General features: G+C 36.7%; 1 protein-coding gene across 3 annotated transcripts in view; it reads right to left on the reverse strand.

The window, feature by feature from the left end:
• Positions 1–1,316: 1,316 nt before the first annotated feature.
• The window catches only part of LOC140170414 (uncharacterized), a 32,138-nt gene continuing 16,076 nt past the window's right edge, over positions 1,317–17,378 (reverse strand). The window contains exons 1-3 of one of the 3 annotated variants that reach the window (XM_072193784.1): positions 6,055–6,610; positions 4,886–5,021; positions 1,317–3,527 (exon numbers count right to left, since the gene is read on the reverse strand). In XM_072193784.1, the coding sequence (XP_072049885.1) occupies positions 2,153–3,527; positions 4,886–5,019 (1,509 nt within the window). In that variant the 5' untranslated portion in view covers positions 5,020–5,021; positions 6,055–6,610 and the 3' untranslated portion in view covers positions 1,317–2,152. Of the gene's footprint in view, positions 3,528–4,885; positions 5,022–6,054; positions 6,611–17,378 lie in introns of those variants that run through there. The other 2 variants (XM_072193786.1, XM_072193785.1) reach the window with 2 other exon arrangements.

Below are 17,378 nucleotides of genomic sequence, written 5' to 3' on the forward strand. Positions count from 1 at the left end.
ATTGTACTTCAACAACTCTTCCTATACCTTTGCACTGGAGCCAACCGTTGTTAATCCGTGATGAACCCACACATTTACTGTAGCGTATACGCGAACGCGAGCGAGACTACGCGTTACGCGAGAGCGCGTAAAATTCGTCATGCCTGGAACCTTTGTGCGTATGCCAGCTTACAAGTTGAATTCAGTATTTTTCAGGTAGCGGCTAAACATTGCCGTTTTATTCTGTAGTTTTATTGCTGATATCAAAAGAGAAATCATCGAAGTTTTTGTAAGGCTGAGTGGCAATGATTAACTGACATTTCTCATAAAATAATCGTGAATTATACGATATTTAGCTTCTTTTCGTTGTTGAAAGGGAAAGCTACCCTCGCGAAGTAAACCACGCAGACGACGCGGCCGCGTCGTTGTTAAACGGTGATGAACAACGGTGAAACATGATTGAATCCCTAATTCATGCATGGAAGCTCTCTTGGTTTTCTCACACAAACACATATCAAAATATAATAGGTATCGGGATAGTCTCTGATACTAGAAATACCGCCATAGTAACCACTACCTTGTGGGCAGGTGGTGGCCGCATTGCATTCTCTAAATTCAGTAAATTTTTATCGTCAACCGTGTAATTGAATGGGATTATTTTGACATTTTAAAACGCTTGCAATATCACAAACAAATAGGCCAATGTTGATAAATAATATAAATACAAGCTAAAACCGTTGGGGTTCGATAATGAACCCTACAAAACTAACCGACTATATTGGAAAATGCCATACGGCCGGGCGGTTTCACAAGTTGCCGGCTCGATCATGTCATCCGCAGCCTGCTTGTGGGATATAAGTGTCCATTATATGGACAATATAGTATCGGGATAGTATCCGGTAATGGTACTGGGATACACCGATAAATAGTATCGGGATAGTGCCCGATATTGGTATCGGGACAGTACCTAATACTAGTGTCGGAATAGTGTCCGATACTATTTGTTTCGCATTTAAATCGTTTTGCCCAAATGTGGTCATAGAGATATGTCCAGAGAGCTACATGGCATATGGACAAGGTCACTGGGGAATTTCAAATGATTATAGTTGTACATAAATTATATAAAATGGGAAATGTGTAGCAATTGATTATTGTACATACATGCAGCATTGTAACTTGAGGTCAAAAAACCAATTGAAAGTTATGTATTTTAACTGATTAAGTGCTATTAGTAATTATAATTTATAATGCATTAAAGCATTTTTTTGAATTAATCACCCATCTATGCTATAAATAGTAAATACATACAAACAAACAAAGAAACAAACAAACTGGTATACTAATCAATAAATTTACTAGCAGTGTGTATACATAATGAATGCTCAATTGCATGCTCAAAACATTATACATATTTACATTATTCCATGCATTACAAGAGCACCATTTCGTCTTGGGTGCAGAATTCAACGTACTCCATGGTTTGATATACATTGTACAATGTTCTTAAGCTTATACTAAAATTCAGATAAAATATAACGTTCTGTTCAAAAATGTCACCCAATACAATCATACCTGTAATGTCCAGAAATAGAATACACTGTAAAAAATTCTTGTACATCAGTATAATCCTTTGAATCAGAGGAACTCATTTACTTACTTCATTAATATGTTCTTTGTTCATTGATTGGTTAAAAGAAAATTATTTGACGTTTTGACTCCCCAGCTTCTATCCTGAGTGAACAGCACGACCAATTTAAGCACAACCTATATTTTGCCCTTCAAAAAAATCGAATAGGCTAAAATCGGGCTAACCAATTACAGCAACGCGAAATCACGCTATGGCAGTTTCGCGTGCGTGAACAGTTCCGTTGCAACAAATGCGCGCACGCGGAAGGCATGGTCAAAATTACTATTTACGGCTTGGAGGTACTATTTGCGGCTCATCCGGGACATTGCAAATACTATTTACGGTCTAGATGTACTATTTACGGATTGGAGTACTGATGGTAGAACAATGTTTGGTAATTTGATCCACTTTTAACCAATCAATGAACAAGAATAATGAAGTATATAATATCTAACTAGTACTAGCGGATACTTTCGGATAGCTGCAGAATACCTACCGGATGCTATCCCGTAGAGTAGCCGGAACTATACTCGATACATTTTCTTTTTAATATGGGGAGGGCACAGGTTTGGGAGCAACTGTACTATAATTTCCTCTATTTTCCTCTTCTATGACTGATGCAGAAATAGGGTATTTATATTTACGGCTTTCTGATACTTCAATATCCGCGGATTTTATGACTGAATATGCGGTTCCACTGAAATGATGATTTATATCATCTAGTATTATTTTTACGTTCTTAATCCTAGGAAGTGTGCTTAATACTTCATATAATATCCTGTTCTCATACCTGCCTCTCACACGGACTACGAGGTTTTCAAGCATGGGATGGTATGACAGTGATTGTAAACTTGAAACACAAAAATCAAAATACCGCGTCGACAACGAATTTGAATACGAAAATGAATACGACTCAATCTGAAACAACTCCAGTGTTTTTAATTTCTTTAGATGAATTCCGATCAAATTAACCCCTGACGAAGTTACAGAAATCCCTCCTAACTTGAGCGTTTCTAGATTCAGTAATTCCAGTATCATAATCTCAAACGCTTCAACTGTAAATTGCACGCCTTCCAAAGCCAATACTTTTAGATGTGTCCAATGAGCGATGGAGCGTAAAAGATTATCGTTGTTCATATCATCCCTGATATATGCGGGGATATATGTAACGACATGGCCATATATGTTGAGGCAAGATAGTCTGAAGGATGTTAACGATGTCAGAGATCCGAGAGTAGCAGAAATATTATCAGCTATGGTAAATTCCCTATCACCATAGCGACAAGTAATATTTAACTCACATAAATTTGTTAGTTCTGACAACTTCTTCACCCACGTGAGAGATAGTTTGCAGCCAGTAACGGTAATTATTTGCAAACGAGGACAATTTTCTAACCATGGTATAATGATTTCAGAATCATGCTCATACAAGTCATATGATGAGTAATGGTGTAGGTCCAATCGTTGAAGGGTTCTATAGTCGTTATGATATCCTTGGTCCATTGTACATAAAGCGCAATTGTGAAATTTACGCGTCACGATTTGCGTGCGATTTACACCACGGAGCCTGTGCCACACAATCGGTGTACTGACACCTAATCCAAGTGTGTGTACATTAGGACAGTTGATGCGTAAATAGCTCATAATTGCATCGCTGACTACATTTAAATTTAGATAAATCTCTTGCAAACCTTTGCCAGCATAAAGAGACATGAAGTTAAGCACATCTTTTTCGTTCATTGGAAATTGCCATTCATTGTCACACTCTCGATACTCAAACACGTCCGGGCCATTGTTTGATACAAACCGCCTGTATCGTTTTTGAGAATCTTTGACCTTCCTGTTGGGACCTTTGTCTCTGAAGTCGATGACAGTCCAGGCAGCATGGTGTTTGATTATCTGATGCCATTTCTTGTTTACCCTGTAACAAATCAATATTACAGATTAAAAAAACCAGTTGTATACTTCATTTTAGTCACTTAAAATAATGTTAAATTCATCAGGCTTCACAATTTTGAATCTCTATATTTTCGCGAGGGTCGTATTCAGATGGATGGTGAGATTGCGATGTTCCATACGCGGCACGTTCCATACGAATTGGGGGCTCGTCCGGGAATTGAACCCGGGACCTCTCGCACCCAAAGCATCGAATATGGCTGTACATACTCAACCAACAATTTTTGCATACGGCGTTCGGACCTCTTGTGATCCCGATTGCTTGTGACTAAATGTTGGTCACAGGAAGGCGTCTTTACAGGTTTCCTAGCGGTCTCAATATTATCACGTATAGTTCAGTGCTTTCCGAATTATTATGATTACAAAAACCCTAATATTTCTGTAGATTTAAGACAATTTTCAAAATGATACGTTTTTATGTGGACAATTGGTCACTTTGCCTGAACCGTTATTTAGTTTGTATTTGGTGCAATCGATAGTTTTGAATAATATTAATGTTTTATAGCTATGCTGGTTCATAGGTTGATTTTTGTAGTGTCTTATCTTTTAAGTAGTTTTAATGCTTATTGGGTTCTTATTGATTCTTTATTCTATATGCTTTGCCTATGTATGTAGTATTTAGTATTTTAAACATGTTATAAAGTTACATTGTAATTTGATTTATTTTGTAAGCATTGTATTTATCTAAATTTGCAATATTATCGTGTATTTGAATCTATGTAGTATTTTTAAAACCTTTTAAAATAATTATGTTATGTAAATGTTGTATTGATCCCTGGGCTTCAAGGAAGAACAGATGATTAATTGTGTTTTCAACTGATTGAGTGTCCCAGGTTAAAGAAGAAATAAAACAAACAAACAAAACAAAAAACCGTATGATCCCCGTAGAAACTGTCAATTCGACGTCCAACGTACATATACTCCGTGCTTTTGCATTAACTGTGCAAATCGCAATATCTTTTTTACGGCCGATCTCACAATCATTTTAATGAATAATATCTACGTTTAAACCACACGTATGAATGAAGTAAAATATTCGCCCTCACTGTTGCTATATTGCAATGATTTCTTAAAAATAAAATAGATATTAATAGTTAGACTTTCCTTGGTATGTTCAATATTCTTGAAATGTAAAACCGACATATTGTGTGCATTTTCTATGTTACCCGCACGTTCATTTGATACGTGTCGAATCATCGATACTGGCTAAATAATCGACCTCGTTCCGTCACAGAAGAGTGATTTTGATTATAAAGATTGGCGTACATGGACAATCACGGCGTTTGAAAATCGCAACCTCTCAAATACATTATTTTTTCTTACCTCATTGCCATTAATTTGTCGTATAGAGACAAGTAGTTGAATATAACCAACAATGTATCGATATTGAGCATATGAATAGGTCCCTCGTCGACTATGTCGACAGGCACTTTGTTCTTCAATAATGCAGTACCCATTTCTGTCGATATGATAATTAAAGATATAAAGATTAATCAAAGGGAGTTGGCCGTAGCAGCAACAGGTATCCGAATGGCAATGGGGACGGTGAAATCTGGAGAGGCCCTCCCGACCTCTCCTGCACATAGCACTACCACTGGGCAGTACCAAATGCAGGGAAATATTAGGGTGCATGGATTCGTGGAACTAGTAGTATATTTTAGCTTTGATACAGGGTATCCCCCAAATAAACTGAACCCTCATTGCGCCCTCGTTTTCTCTTATTTTAGATAAATTGAGCAAATATATTTTGGTATGTCAAGAAACCTGTAATCGTTAGCTTTAATACCGAAAAAAATCAATTCACTCTCGAGGTAATTTTATTATCTCGAGATAATTTCCCACAAAAAAATCCAAAAAATTATTTATAATATGCCACTTCAGGGGCTCCGTAGAAATGTCACATCATTTACAAAATAATTATAATGAATGTCCAATTTATACGCAACTCGATTTTAATTCGGAATTTCTTCAAATCCGTTCTCGAGAAGTTGTTTATTCCCGGTACTCCACTATACGCCACTATGGAATACATCCTCGATTTTAACTTTATAAATCTAATGGTTTGTAGTTTATATAATGTAGCTGGGATGAAAAGCCTACCATCAATAATTGGAAATTTTGACCTTTCATATTGAATACATACATACATTTCCCAAAAGACCTAAAATGTTTATGTCTTTTATGAAATTTCATGTATATCTTAAATGCAGACAGATGTGTTTTCTGCACATCTAACCGTTAGAACTCAGTATTATTATAATATAATAAGTAATTTTAATAACAACATGGTTCATGCTAATTAGATCTTGCCGCTTCCATAGTTATCTTCCTTGCCTATAATACATATACGGTTATACATATATTGGGGTTTTGCGCTATACTAATAAATCATAAAAGTACATGTTAACATCGGGCACGTTACGTGAATTGTCTTCGTCAAGAATCTAAACAAAAATAGAATGAATAACAGACTCACATAAACCAAGACTTACCTGATAGAATAGATGATATTAACTGATCCCACAAACTATTTCCTTAACAAAATGGCGGCAGAAAACGACAACAGTAACTTGTCATTTGTTTATCAGTGTAAGTACATGTATACGGCATATTGAATGCTTAGCTTGTGTGTAACACTTGACTGGGTAATAATACAATCGCTGTGACCTTCCTTTTTCAACATTGGAACTTTGGTTCAAGTTCAAGGTAATCTTTTGCACATAAACCAGAAGGGTGAGTAAGCAAAATGTACTTGTACCTGTATGACGCTATTTGACGCCGTCTGAATTAGGAAACTAACGCATTTTCAGTCTTCCTATAAATGACTCCCATATCATCTCATAATTATCTCTATTATCTATTGTTTACTAGCTCCTGAAAAAGGTCATCCACAACAGTAACTTGTCATTTGTTTTTCAGTGTAAGTATACTGCATAGTACGCTTGTTTGTGGGTAATAATAATACAATCACTGTGACCTTCCTTTTTCAACTTTGGTTCAAGTTCAAGGTAATCTTTTGCACAAAAACCAGAAGGTTGAGTAAGCAAATTGTACTTGTACCTGTATGACGCTATTTGACGCCATCTGAATTAGGAAAAACTAACGCCTTTTCAGTCTTCCTAATGACTCCCATACCAAAAAATAATTATCTCTATTATCTATTGTTTCCTACAAGTTGTATCAAAATGATTGGTACTCATCAGTATTCATTGGTAATCGATGAGACTGACACATAAAAATTCAACATAAGATCCAAATAATTAGTAGATTAATTGTAAAACAAGTCATAAACTATACATTCTGGACATTTCAAGAGGCGGGCTTTTCAATGAACACCAACATTGATGGGTACCAATTATTTTGATATACCCTGTAGCTCCTGAAAAGGGTCATCCACAAGAATATTTTTTCAATATCTGCATCGAAAACAATTCTGTCACGTAAATTTAGACAATTTGAATTTCCTCCTACATGGGTTATTCCAATTAAAATTCATACACCCCTTATGGAAGACTTGACCTCAAGTAAGGGGTTACCTGAATGGGTGCCAACTGATTAGGAAACTGACGCCTTTTCAGTCACCCTAATGTCTCGCATATCATCTCATATAGCTTCATATCTCTTTAATTTATTGCTCCTAACTCCTGATTGAAATCTGCACACCCCCGATACACATGGACAGGTACTGCGAATTTCAAATGGAGTTACATGAATGGGTGACTCCATTTGAAATCTACACCCCCATGTGTGAGAGATTAAAGGGTGGTGCAATGATTATGTGTACCCCAGGGTGGTGAATTCTCAAAATGGTCTGCCAAAAATTGCTTCCCCCCCTTTGGCCGTGCCAAAAAATCATTGCCCCCCCCTTTTTGACGGGCCAAAAAAACCTTTGCCCCCTCCCTTTTGGTGTGCCAAACATGTAAATATCGCACTGGACAATCTGGCGGTTATATTATTACAATCATGTATATTGATATTTAAATTTCAAATCAACTCGTCGCTCTGCTTCAGGATTATTATGGAGAAATGACTTAAATGTCTGTGTATAGGCCTATACACATCTTTGACCAAGTTTGGGGACCAAATGTTCTTTTGGAATATAACGTTGCATGTTTTTTGTTTTGTTTCTGCATTACACTCTCATGACTCAGAGCTGACTTATAACTGTTGGAATCGGATACTGTAATATTTTCCAAAAAAGTGACATTTTCGGGTAAATTAAAGTATATTTTTACACTTTTATCATAATCCAAACAGGTAGATACCCGGGGTAGACATGTTTGATGTTGCAGCCTGCAGCCTGCAGCCAGTAAGAAGAAACTTAACAATGGCCTATAGGAACATGGAGCTGTTGGGGTCATACGTTAGCTAATGGTGTAAGTTTATCAGCCATGGCTGATGTATAACAACACACGGCTTCATGTTTTACTACAGAGTTTGCGTCTGGACTCCAATCACAAAACATTATACGGATCATGTACGGATGTAACCATAACGTCGCATCGTTTGCTGTAGAAGTACGGTAAAGAATTATTGTTAAACTGTTTTTTGATACTTAACAAAAATGTATTTACAAACTTCCATGTTCGTTACATTGTTGTTCCCCAAAGATAACACAAACACTCCCGAACGGTTTTTTAACAATTTTTTAAAAACGTTACTAAAACGCTTGGAAAACGCCACATTTTACGTTTTTAAAACGTAATATTGAAACGTATTCGTAACCAAACTGATGTTTTTTAACGTTATAATGGCGTTTTGAAAACGTTACATGAAAACGTTACTAAAACGTATTCAAAACTCAACACTTTTACGTTTTTAAAACGCAATATTGAAACGTTTTCGAAACCAAAGTGAAACGGTTTTTTAACGTTATAAAAAGGCATTTCGTCTCACATGTTTTTATTTTCCTTTACGTTTTCCTGTCACAGAGCATGTTTGTGCCTGGTAGCACAATGTAGGTGTGAACATTGCATTGATGATAGTCCGTTTGGCATCCATAGGTTCAGCTGGGTAAATAATCACAATTTCAAAACTGAACAATATTGGGGTAAATTTGTTTTTTTAATAGATGTACTATCTAATCCTGCACATTATGACACAACATTTGATCCAATGTGACCTCAAGAAGTAAAGTTACAAGCAATTGAATAGACGAAGGTCCAGTTTTAAAAGTGACAAACTGGTCTATATAAGGCGCAAAGAGATTCCAACAAGCGCAACAAAGATACAACACAGTTTTTTCAATGAAGTGTTATTTAAAGCAGTTTTTATTTCAGTTTTTACTTCTCTGTACTTTTTACAACTTTCATTTTATTTGTCAGTTCTTTTGTTTCAGTTTTCTTTTGTTCCTTTTGTTTTAAATTAAAGCCAAACGCATTTATAAGTTAGCTATTCACCACTCTCAAACCAGATGTCTATAGTGTGTGGAGTTTTGAATAGGCCAGTTTGTCACTTTTAAAACTGCACCTTCGTCTAATCAAAAGGTTGTAACTTTGCTTCTTGAAGTCACACTGGATTCAATGCCTCATTTCAAATATATAGTTTTAGTTTTGGTTTTGGTTTTGGTCACGTGGTTTCCTATTGTCCTGCCTAACCACTTGAATCACAAGATATCGAACTCTTTGTTTCTACCTTTTGTTTAAAACTAAACATTTGTGACAGGTAGTTTCGGTTTTGGTTTCAGTTTCTTATAAGTGGTGTGACGAATAAAATTACAGGATTTTCGAGTTACCTGATCTAAGTATACAAAAGAAATGTTTAAATTTCGCAGTGCAATATTCACGAGCAGAGAAGTCGAACAAAACAGTCTACATTTGAAAGCATTGATTTAGTTTGAAAGCATTGGCTTGAGACTACGAAATAGCCTAAGCTGATTTCACTGTGAAAATATATAGACCATCGAAATATTTGCATTCGACATTACAAAAGGGCCACTACTGTAATTGTATAGGTGCTATAAACAAAATCGATTCATGTCCTTAATCCCATGTACCAGAATCGATGGAAGGCCATTATATGAACTCTAATAACCTAATGACTTTTACTGAAGCAATTTTTACTGCAAAAAGTAGAAGATAGAGGGGAGAAGATTGGGGTGTGTGTGTGGGGGGGGGTTGGAGGGCAAGGGGATATGGGCCGGGAGAGAGAGAAACATATGAGAGAGAGCATTGGAAGTGAAAGAGAAGGGGAGGAGAGCTCGAGATGAAGATATCGAATGTAGGGGAGGAGGAGGGGAAGGGGTAATTTAGGAAAGAGGTGGTTATATAGGGAGGGGAGCCCCCTCTTAAAGAGGTATGGGTTGTGCTTCCCGGGGATAATAAACTAATTCATAATCAAATCATCTCCATACATCGTTTATGTTTCATACAAACAAACAAATTCCCCTCACCCACCCCATCCTTCAGTATACGCGCATGTATATGATTTCTAGGCCTACAACTCGTGAGTGTAATATGCCACCTACCTTCGACAGAGAGCATCAACTGTCGTCCGCGGGATAGATTTCCGATATCAATCATGATAATAATTATGTTAGCACAATAGGCTATTGTATACTTCTGGTTATATACCCTATACTGTGTCCTCCCAGCATAATAGTGTTATGATTGCAGATCAGATCAGCTCTACTTTTTAATCCCTTGATTTTTGGTTTCTGAACAAAAGAGAAACCAAAACTATATATTTGAAATGAGGGAGTGTAGTGTCATAATGTGCAGGATTAGATAAATGCATATATTAAAAAAACAAATTTACCCCAATATTGTTCAGTTTGAAACTCGTGATTATTTTTCCAAGTGTAAGGATACTTTTTTGGCGCAGTATATAATACCAAGTGTGTCGAGTGTCAAATTTACGGTCCAACTTTCTATTGTCGGTGAACAGACTTCCCAGATATTTAAACTCTGTTGCTTATTGGAGTGAGGCATTAATTGCCAATTCTGATGTTGTTATGGTCACTAAAAACCCAGGCCAAAATCACCTGCTTCCGAGTTCAACCAACACCAAACACGCAAACACATTGTTTATTATACAACTACTTATTATTTATTAATTAGTGCAGTGTGGCTGTCAATCAAGTAATAATACAGAATCATACAATAATTAAACTTAGAAATATTACAGAGATCTTATTATTACGATTACTTATCTAAACCTGGTGATCTAGATTAGCTAACGATCTGATGAGATTCCTTTGATGGTGTCAGTTCTTGATCCAAGATCCGGCAATGTCCAAGATGATCCTGTCTATCCAAGGTAAACCCCTGGTTTAACAAAATCTCAGTCCAAAGTCCTGATGACTACGTTTTCTCTATCCTAACTGCTATGCTAGTGCTTTCCAAACGGTCTTCTATGTTGACCGTAAACTCCTCTCTCGGAGATCTATTTGAGCAAACTTTCTGCTCCACTTGACAGACTACCGGTATGCTAGTCCAGCAAAAATACCACAGTTCGATGATGGAGATATTTAGAACTTCATCCAGCTTCCCCTAATCAATTACTCTCCAGGCCTTACAGGGGCACGGTGGCTCAGTGGTTACGAGCTTGCTCGACGTGCGTGCGTTCGATTTCCCGTCCCACCACCGTGTTGCGCCCTTGGGCAAGGCGCTTTGCCTCGCTTTCCTCACCCCACCCAGGTGCAATGGGAAGCTGTTAGGGGTAGTCACAGTCGTTGTACTGATGGACCCTGCGCTACTTGTAGGCTGCAAACGTGGTTCTGACATATTCTAATGACGGTGGAATAAATGTAAAGCACTTTGAGGCTGTTTACGGCATAAAGCGCTATATAAATATCTACATTTATTGTTTTTCATTTATTTATATCTATTTTTTACCTATTCTAGAATAATCTGAACTATTTGTGGTAAATTACAACATCTAATCATCCCATATAATAATTATGGCACATTACATCAATCCTAAAAATAGTGCATGAAATCACCACAAACCAATTAGGCTCATTTCTCTGTATAATTAGTTCTAAATATAGCACATTACCTCAACACAAACCAATCAGTTTCATTAGTGTGTATAAGTGGTTACTGTAATAGCGCCACCACTGAATGTTCCAGAAACTTCAAGATCATTATAGTACTATCCAAATGTTTTCAGAAACCTCCACATGTAACTGGATATGACTTTCTTGATCACTTTAATCATTAGCATTCTAGAACATTCTATGTACAAACAAATAATAATAATAATAATAATAAAACGAGATTTCTAAAAGGCGCACTAATGCACGCAAATGCGGCCTCTAAGCGCCAGAATACAATAAAATATAACGAACTGAATTGGCAAGAAAAATACAAGCAATATAATATACACATTATGAAACAATTTAAAACAGATATAAAAACATATAATATAACAGGTTAAAAATAGAAACTTGATTTAAAAACTAAGATGAGAGAGACTCTAGAGCGACACGCCTTGATGAAGATTACAGAGCAAAAACACAAAGAACCGCAAAAACCAGACATCGGGCGTGTCGCTCCCAAGTCCTCAATGGCAGAAACATTTCTCACTGCTCCAAGACATGAATGCAAAATGAGAAACAACGACACTGGAAAGCAATGAGCGAATAACAAAGCAGACAGGCTGTGGAGCAGAGAGAAAGAATCAGATTTGAAACATAATAAAAACATGAATATTGCAGGCAAAAATATACACAATGATAAGCAAGATACTGAGTTCAAAACATGCATAATGCAAGCAAAAATATACACAATGATAAGCAACAAATTGAGTTCAGGAAAAACTGAAATGCAAGAGTACCAACAAAACCTAGCAACCATAGTATTGTCTGAAAAGGTAGCTCTTGATAGCTGTTTTGAATTGTTCGATTGAGTTGATATTTCTGATGTTACCAGGAATGCTGTTCCATAAAGTAGGTGCGGCTGCCGCGAATGCTCTGTCTCCATAAGACACGGTACGTGGCCTTACAGTTTGGTGTTGAAGTAAGTTCTGTTGTGCCGATCGAAGGGGCCGAACGGGCTCGTACCGTTTGATAAGTTCTTTCATGTACGATGGGCTAAGATCATGAAGGCATTTGAAGATCAGCAGCATTATTTTGTATTGGATACGTTGGCATACCGGCAACCAATGCAATTGAAAGAGGATTGGTGTGATGTGACAACGACGCTTACTACGAGAGACAAGTCTTGCAGCTGCGTTTTGCAGCATTTGAAGGCGACGGATTTGCTTATCAGGCAGGCCAGCGAGAAGACTGTTACAAGAATCAATGCGGGAAGTCACAAACGCGTCACAAACAAATGAAAACTAAACAAGTGAAAACTAATGTCTGATGACAAATACATAGCTTTTAATAAATAATATGGAATATTTTGTTGAGGCTTTTCGCAGATCGGCCTATCAGAATGGTCTCGATTTTGCCAATGCTAATATTCATCCCATATTTTTGCAGATAGTGTGCAGTCTATCTGTCAGTTCTTGAAAGTGTTTGCTGTAATTACAGATGAGGGATTGGTAATCTGCAAACAGGATATCACTTCTGGATCTGGGTTGGCTTCTTGTATGATTATCCATATACATGAGGAAGAGAAGAGGTGAAAGGACGCATCCCTGTCGGACACCAGATTTTACGGGGTACCATTTAAAAAAAAATATTTATTTAATATCCTCATAATTTCACTCATAATATAGAACAAAAGACATCTTAACATGATAAATTACTCAATATATCGACCTTTAATTATTATGCCTATTAATTGTGATCATTTACTAATATTTTTTGACCGGGTAGTTGTAGGGGGCGTGTTTGGCTAGATATTGTTATGAGATGTGTGTGTGAGGGGGGTGTAAAGTTGTAGGGGTGTGTGTGGGCGCGTGGATGTAGATCAAGCTTTATGCATGTTTAATACACTCTTAGATAGCGCGAACCAATCAGATCAATCGTTTCATTTCAGATCAATCGTTTCAACTCACTAACATCTGTAAATAGTTTTGCAATATTTTGAAATACACCAAAATATAAATATCCATATAATTTGGAATTTGGGTCGGTATTCTTTTGCTTTTTGCCCAATTTCGTAAAACATGGGTCGGTCGAACACGTCGAATAGGTGGTCTTAATTTGCATCGACTTTATAGAACAAAATGAGACATAACAATAATTTTTGAGATGTACAAAAATATTATGTTGAAATCATCATAAAGTCAATCATAAGAGTACATTTTCTAGAGACGTTTATGTCAATTCCTCATAATTTTGTTCATGTCCATATCTAACACAGACATCGGTACCACGAGAGAATCATACCATGAAAGGAACTATACACCTTGTTTATACCTTTTTACAAGTCGATGATATTCCCTGTTCTTTTAACAGGGAATATCAACGACTTCTTTCTTTCTTTCTTTCTTTCTTTCTTTCTTTCTTTCTTTCTTTCTTTCTTTCTTTCTTTCTTTCTTTCTTTCTTTCTCTTTCTTCTTTCTATCTTTCTTTCTTTCTTTCTTTCTTTCATGGACTATTCCGTAACACGTTGAATACATGACTTTCAAGCTTGGCTACATTTATTAAAAAAGAAAATAAAATCCATCAAAAATCCTCGAAAGAGCCATTCATCAACAGGTGTATAATCATTTACTTATAAATAATCTCCTCACAAATACCCAATCTGGCTTTCGCCCCCAGCACTCTACCCTTACAGCTGCTCTAGATGTCACTGACTACATTCTTGACAATATGGACCATGGTGAGCTGACTGGTGCCATATTTTTAGATTTGAAAAAGGCATTCGATACCGTCAACTATAATGTTCTCTTGTCCAAGTTAGAGCATTTGGGCATTAAGGGTAGAGCGCTGGACTGGTTTTCAAACTACTTGAGTAATAGGCAGCAAAGTACATTACTCAATAATGTTCAGTCTGACTTCAAACAAGTCACTGTTGGAGTCCCCCAGTGTTCAATCCTTGGTCCCCTTTTATTTATCTCATTCATCAATGACTTGTCCAATGTTGTGTCTGAAGCCAAGACTGTTTTATATGCTGATGACACAGCAATCATGTTTCATGCAAAGACAGTATCCAATATTGAGGAGGTACTTAATAAGGAGCTTTCAAGTGTAGCAAATTGGATGGAAAATAATAAGCTTACTGTGAATGCCTCTAAAACCAAAGTCATGTTGTTTGGCTCTCACCACAAATTAAAAGATGCTCAACTCAATATATCCCTCAATCAGGTCATGTTGGAGCAGGTCCAAGTTTTCAAATATCTTGGTCTATTTTTCGATCCTCACCTAAAATGGAAAGCTCACATTGACAAAACTGCTTCCAAAATTTCTCAAAGACTTGGTATTTTAAAACGTATTAGGCAATACATTGACCAGGATACCATGAACATGCTTTATAATGCTATTGTACTACCTCATATTGACTATTGCTGCCCAATTTGGTCTACTGCTGCTGATAAGCATGTTAATAAAATCCAAATCCTCCAAAATCATGTTGCTAGAGTAACATTAAGGTGTAAAGTACGGGACAAACATGTTAGTGCAATATACGATGAACTGAAATGGATGACTGTAAGACAACGTGCTGACTATTTTACTTTAACTCTTATTTACAGATGTGTACATGGCCTTGCCCCGGATTACCTGGCGCATAACATCGTTAATAGCATGAAAACCCACAGTTATGGTACAAGATCCATGAGTTCAAATAACATCTATATTGGACGCAGCAGAACTGACTGGGGAAGGCGTACTTTCAGGAAACACGGGGCAGGACTGTGGAATCATCTTCCTTGCCATATCAAACATTCAACCAGTATACAGGTATTTAAAAAGAACTTGAAGGCCTTTATACTTGACTCAGGTTCATGAATTTTCATTTATTTTTAAATAATTATTTTTATTTGTTTTTTAATCTATTTATTTATTTTCCTTGGGTAGGGGTATGTGTGTGTGTGGGGGGGGGGGGCTGAGTGAATAGGTGGTGTCTGTATGGGCGTACGTATATATGCGGAGGTATGAAGGACGTGTGTGCATCTTTTGGGTGTGTGTTGAGCCTTGGTTGTGTATGATGAACGTTAGTGGGGTGTCAATGAAGGTGTGTCAGGTATGTCGTGGGGTGTGTATAGCAAAGTGTTGTGTTTGTGTGCGGATATTGTATGTTTTTTGGCTTAGTGTGTTGTGACAGGGGTGTGTATTTGGTGCTCTGAGGGGGGGTGGGTGTGTGTAATGTGTGTGGTAGGTGTATATTTGGTGCTCCGTTGTCTTGGGGTTGGAGAGGTTGGTATGTGTCAGGGTGCATGTGTATTTTATCGGGTATGAAGTGAAGAGTGATTGTATCTGTTTTACTTTTTGTCTGGGTGCTATAATATATTTTTGTTAAATGATTTGTGTATTGGTGTATGATATTTGTATCCCTTTGGTGCTACTTAATTTGTTATGTGCTTTTAAAAAATACTATATCTTTTAATGCCTATTTATAATGTATTTATAATGTAACTTTGTAACCTTATTTGTACTTGTATTTTCTTGATGTCATGTACAGAGGGCCCTTGTGTAAAGCAGTGCTGGATCACTGATCTTGGCTACCCTCTTTAAATATGTCTGAAATAAATAAATAAAAAAAAAAAAAAAAAAAATCATACAAACGTTGACAATAATAGAAAGCAGCAAGTTTAAAAATCGTCCAGCTCTGTTCACATTATGTAATTTCATAAGATACAACGTTTTCGATAGCATCACGTACATTGCAGGTCTATCGTTTTCAATCATTAATCATGCAATTGATATTATAAAGCATGTACCGTATATAAGATATAAGATATCGGCCTACCCCATGCAAGAACAGGCAAATGCCCTTACTGGTGGCTCTATGAAGCATACAAATTAAATATCGCATCTACACATGACGATACATAACAGTAATGGAAATATTTTAAATTGATTATGGTAGCCCCCTAAAATTAAATCATTATTTTACAAATGGGATTAAAACAATTTAAAAAGTGGGCAGAGGTGGGGGGGCTTTTTAAACTTCCTGCTTTCTTTGCATTGTCAACTTTGTTATGGTGGATTACTCATTATATATGACAAATATTGGTATTGTGACAAACGGTATAATGCAAGGTATATAAAACGACGAATAAATCCTGCTATCATATTTGAGACAAATTTCTCTACCCACTTGATAATGTACACAGTTGAATCCCTGTTTGTTTTTTTCATTTTGTTGTTGTTTTTAATTAAAGAATTCAGGTTTTCCAGTGCATGGGGGCGGGTAATACTATCATCATGACACCTAGTAGCAGGCGGGCCGGGGGACAAGGCTGGTGGGTGAAGGGGTGGGTATCACGGGCATAGATATTTGCATTATATTCGTCTTTTCTTTTTCTACTTCCGATGAAGAAAGATATCCGAGCCAAGTAGAAAGTCCTCCTTGATATGAATGCAAATCATCATGATTATCTAATACTTCAATATCCGCGGATTTTATGACTGGATATGAGTTTCCACTGAAATGATTACTTATATTATCTAGTATTATTTTTACGTTCTTAATCCTAGGAAGTGTGCTTAATACTTCATACAATGTCCTGTTCTCATACCTGCCTCTCACACGGATAACGAGGTTTTCAAGCATGGGATGGTATGACAGTGATTGTAAACTTGAAATACAAAAATCAAAATATTGCGTCGATAACGAATTTGAATACGAATTCGGCTCAATTGGGAACAACTCCAGTGTTTTTAATTTCTTTAGATGAATTCCGATCAAATTAACCCCTGACGAAGAAATAGAAAACCCTCTTAACTTGAGCGTTTCTAGATTCAGTAATTCCAGTA

Source organism: Amphiura filiformis, chromosome 14 (assembly GCF_039555335.1).
Source record: "Amphiura filiformis chromosome 14, Afil_fr2py, whole genome shotgun sequence".
Taxonomy (NCBI): Eukaryota; Metazoa; Echinodermata; class Ophiuroidea; order Amphilepidida; family Amphiuridae; genus Amphiura; species Amphiura filiformis.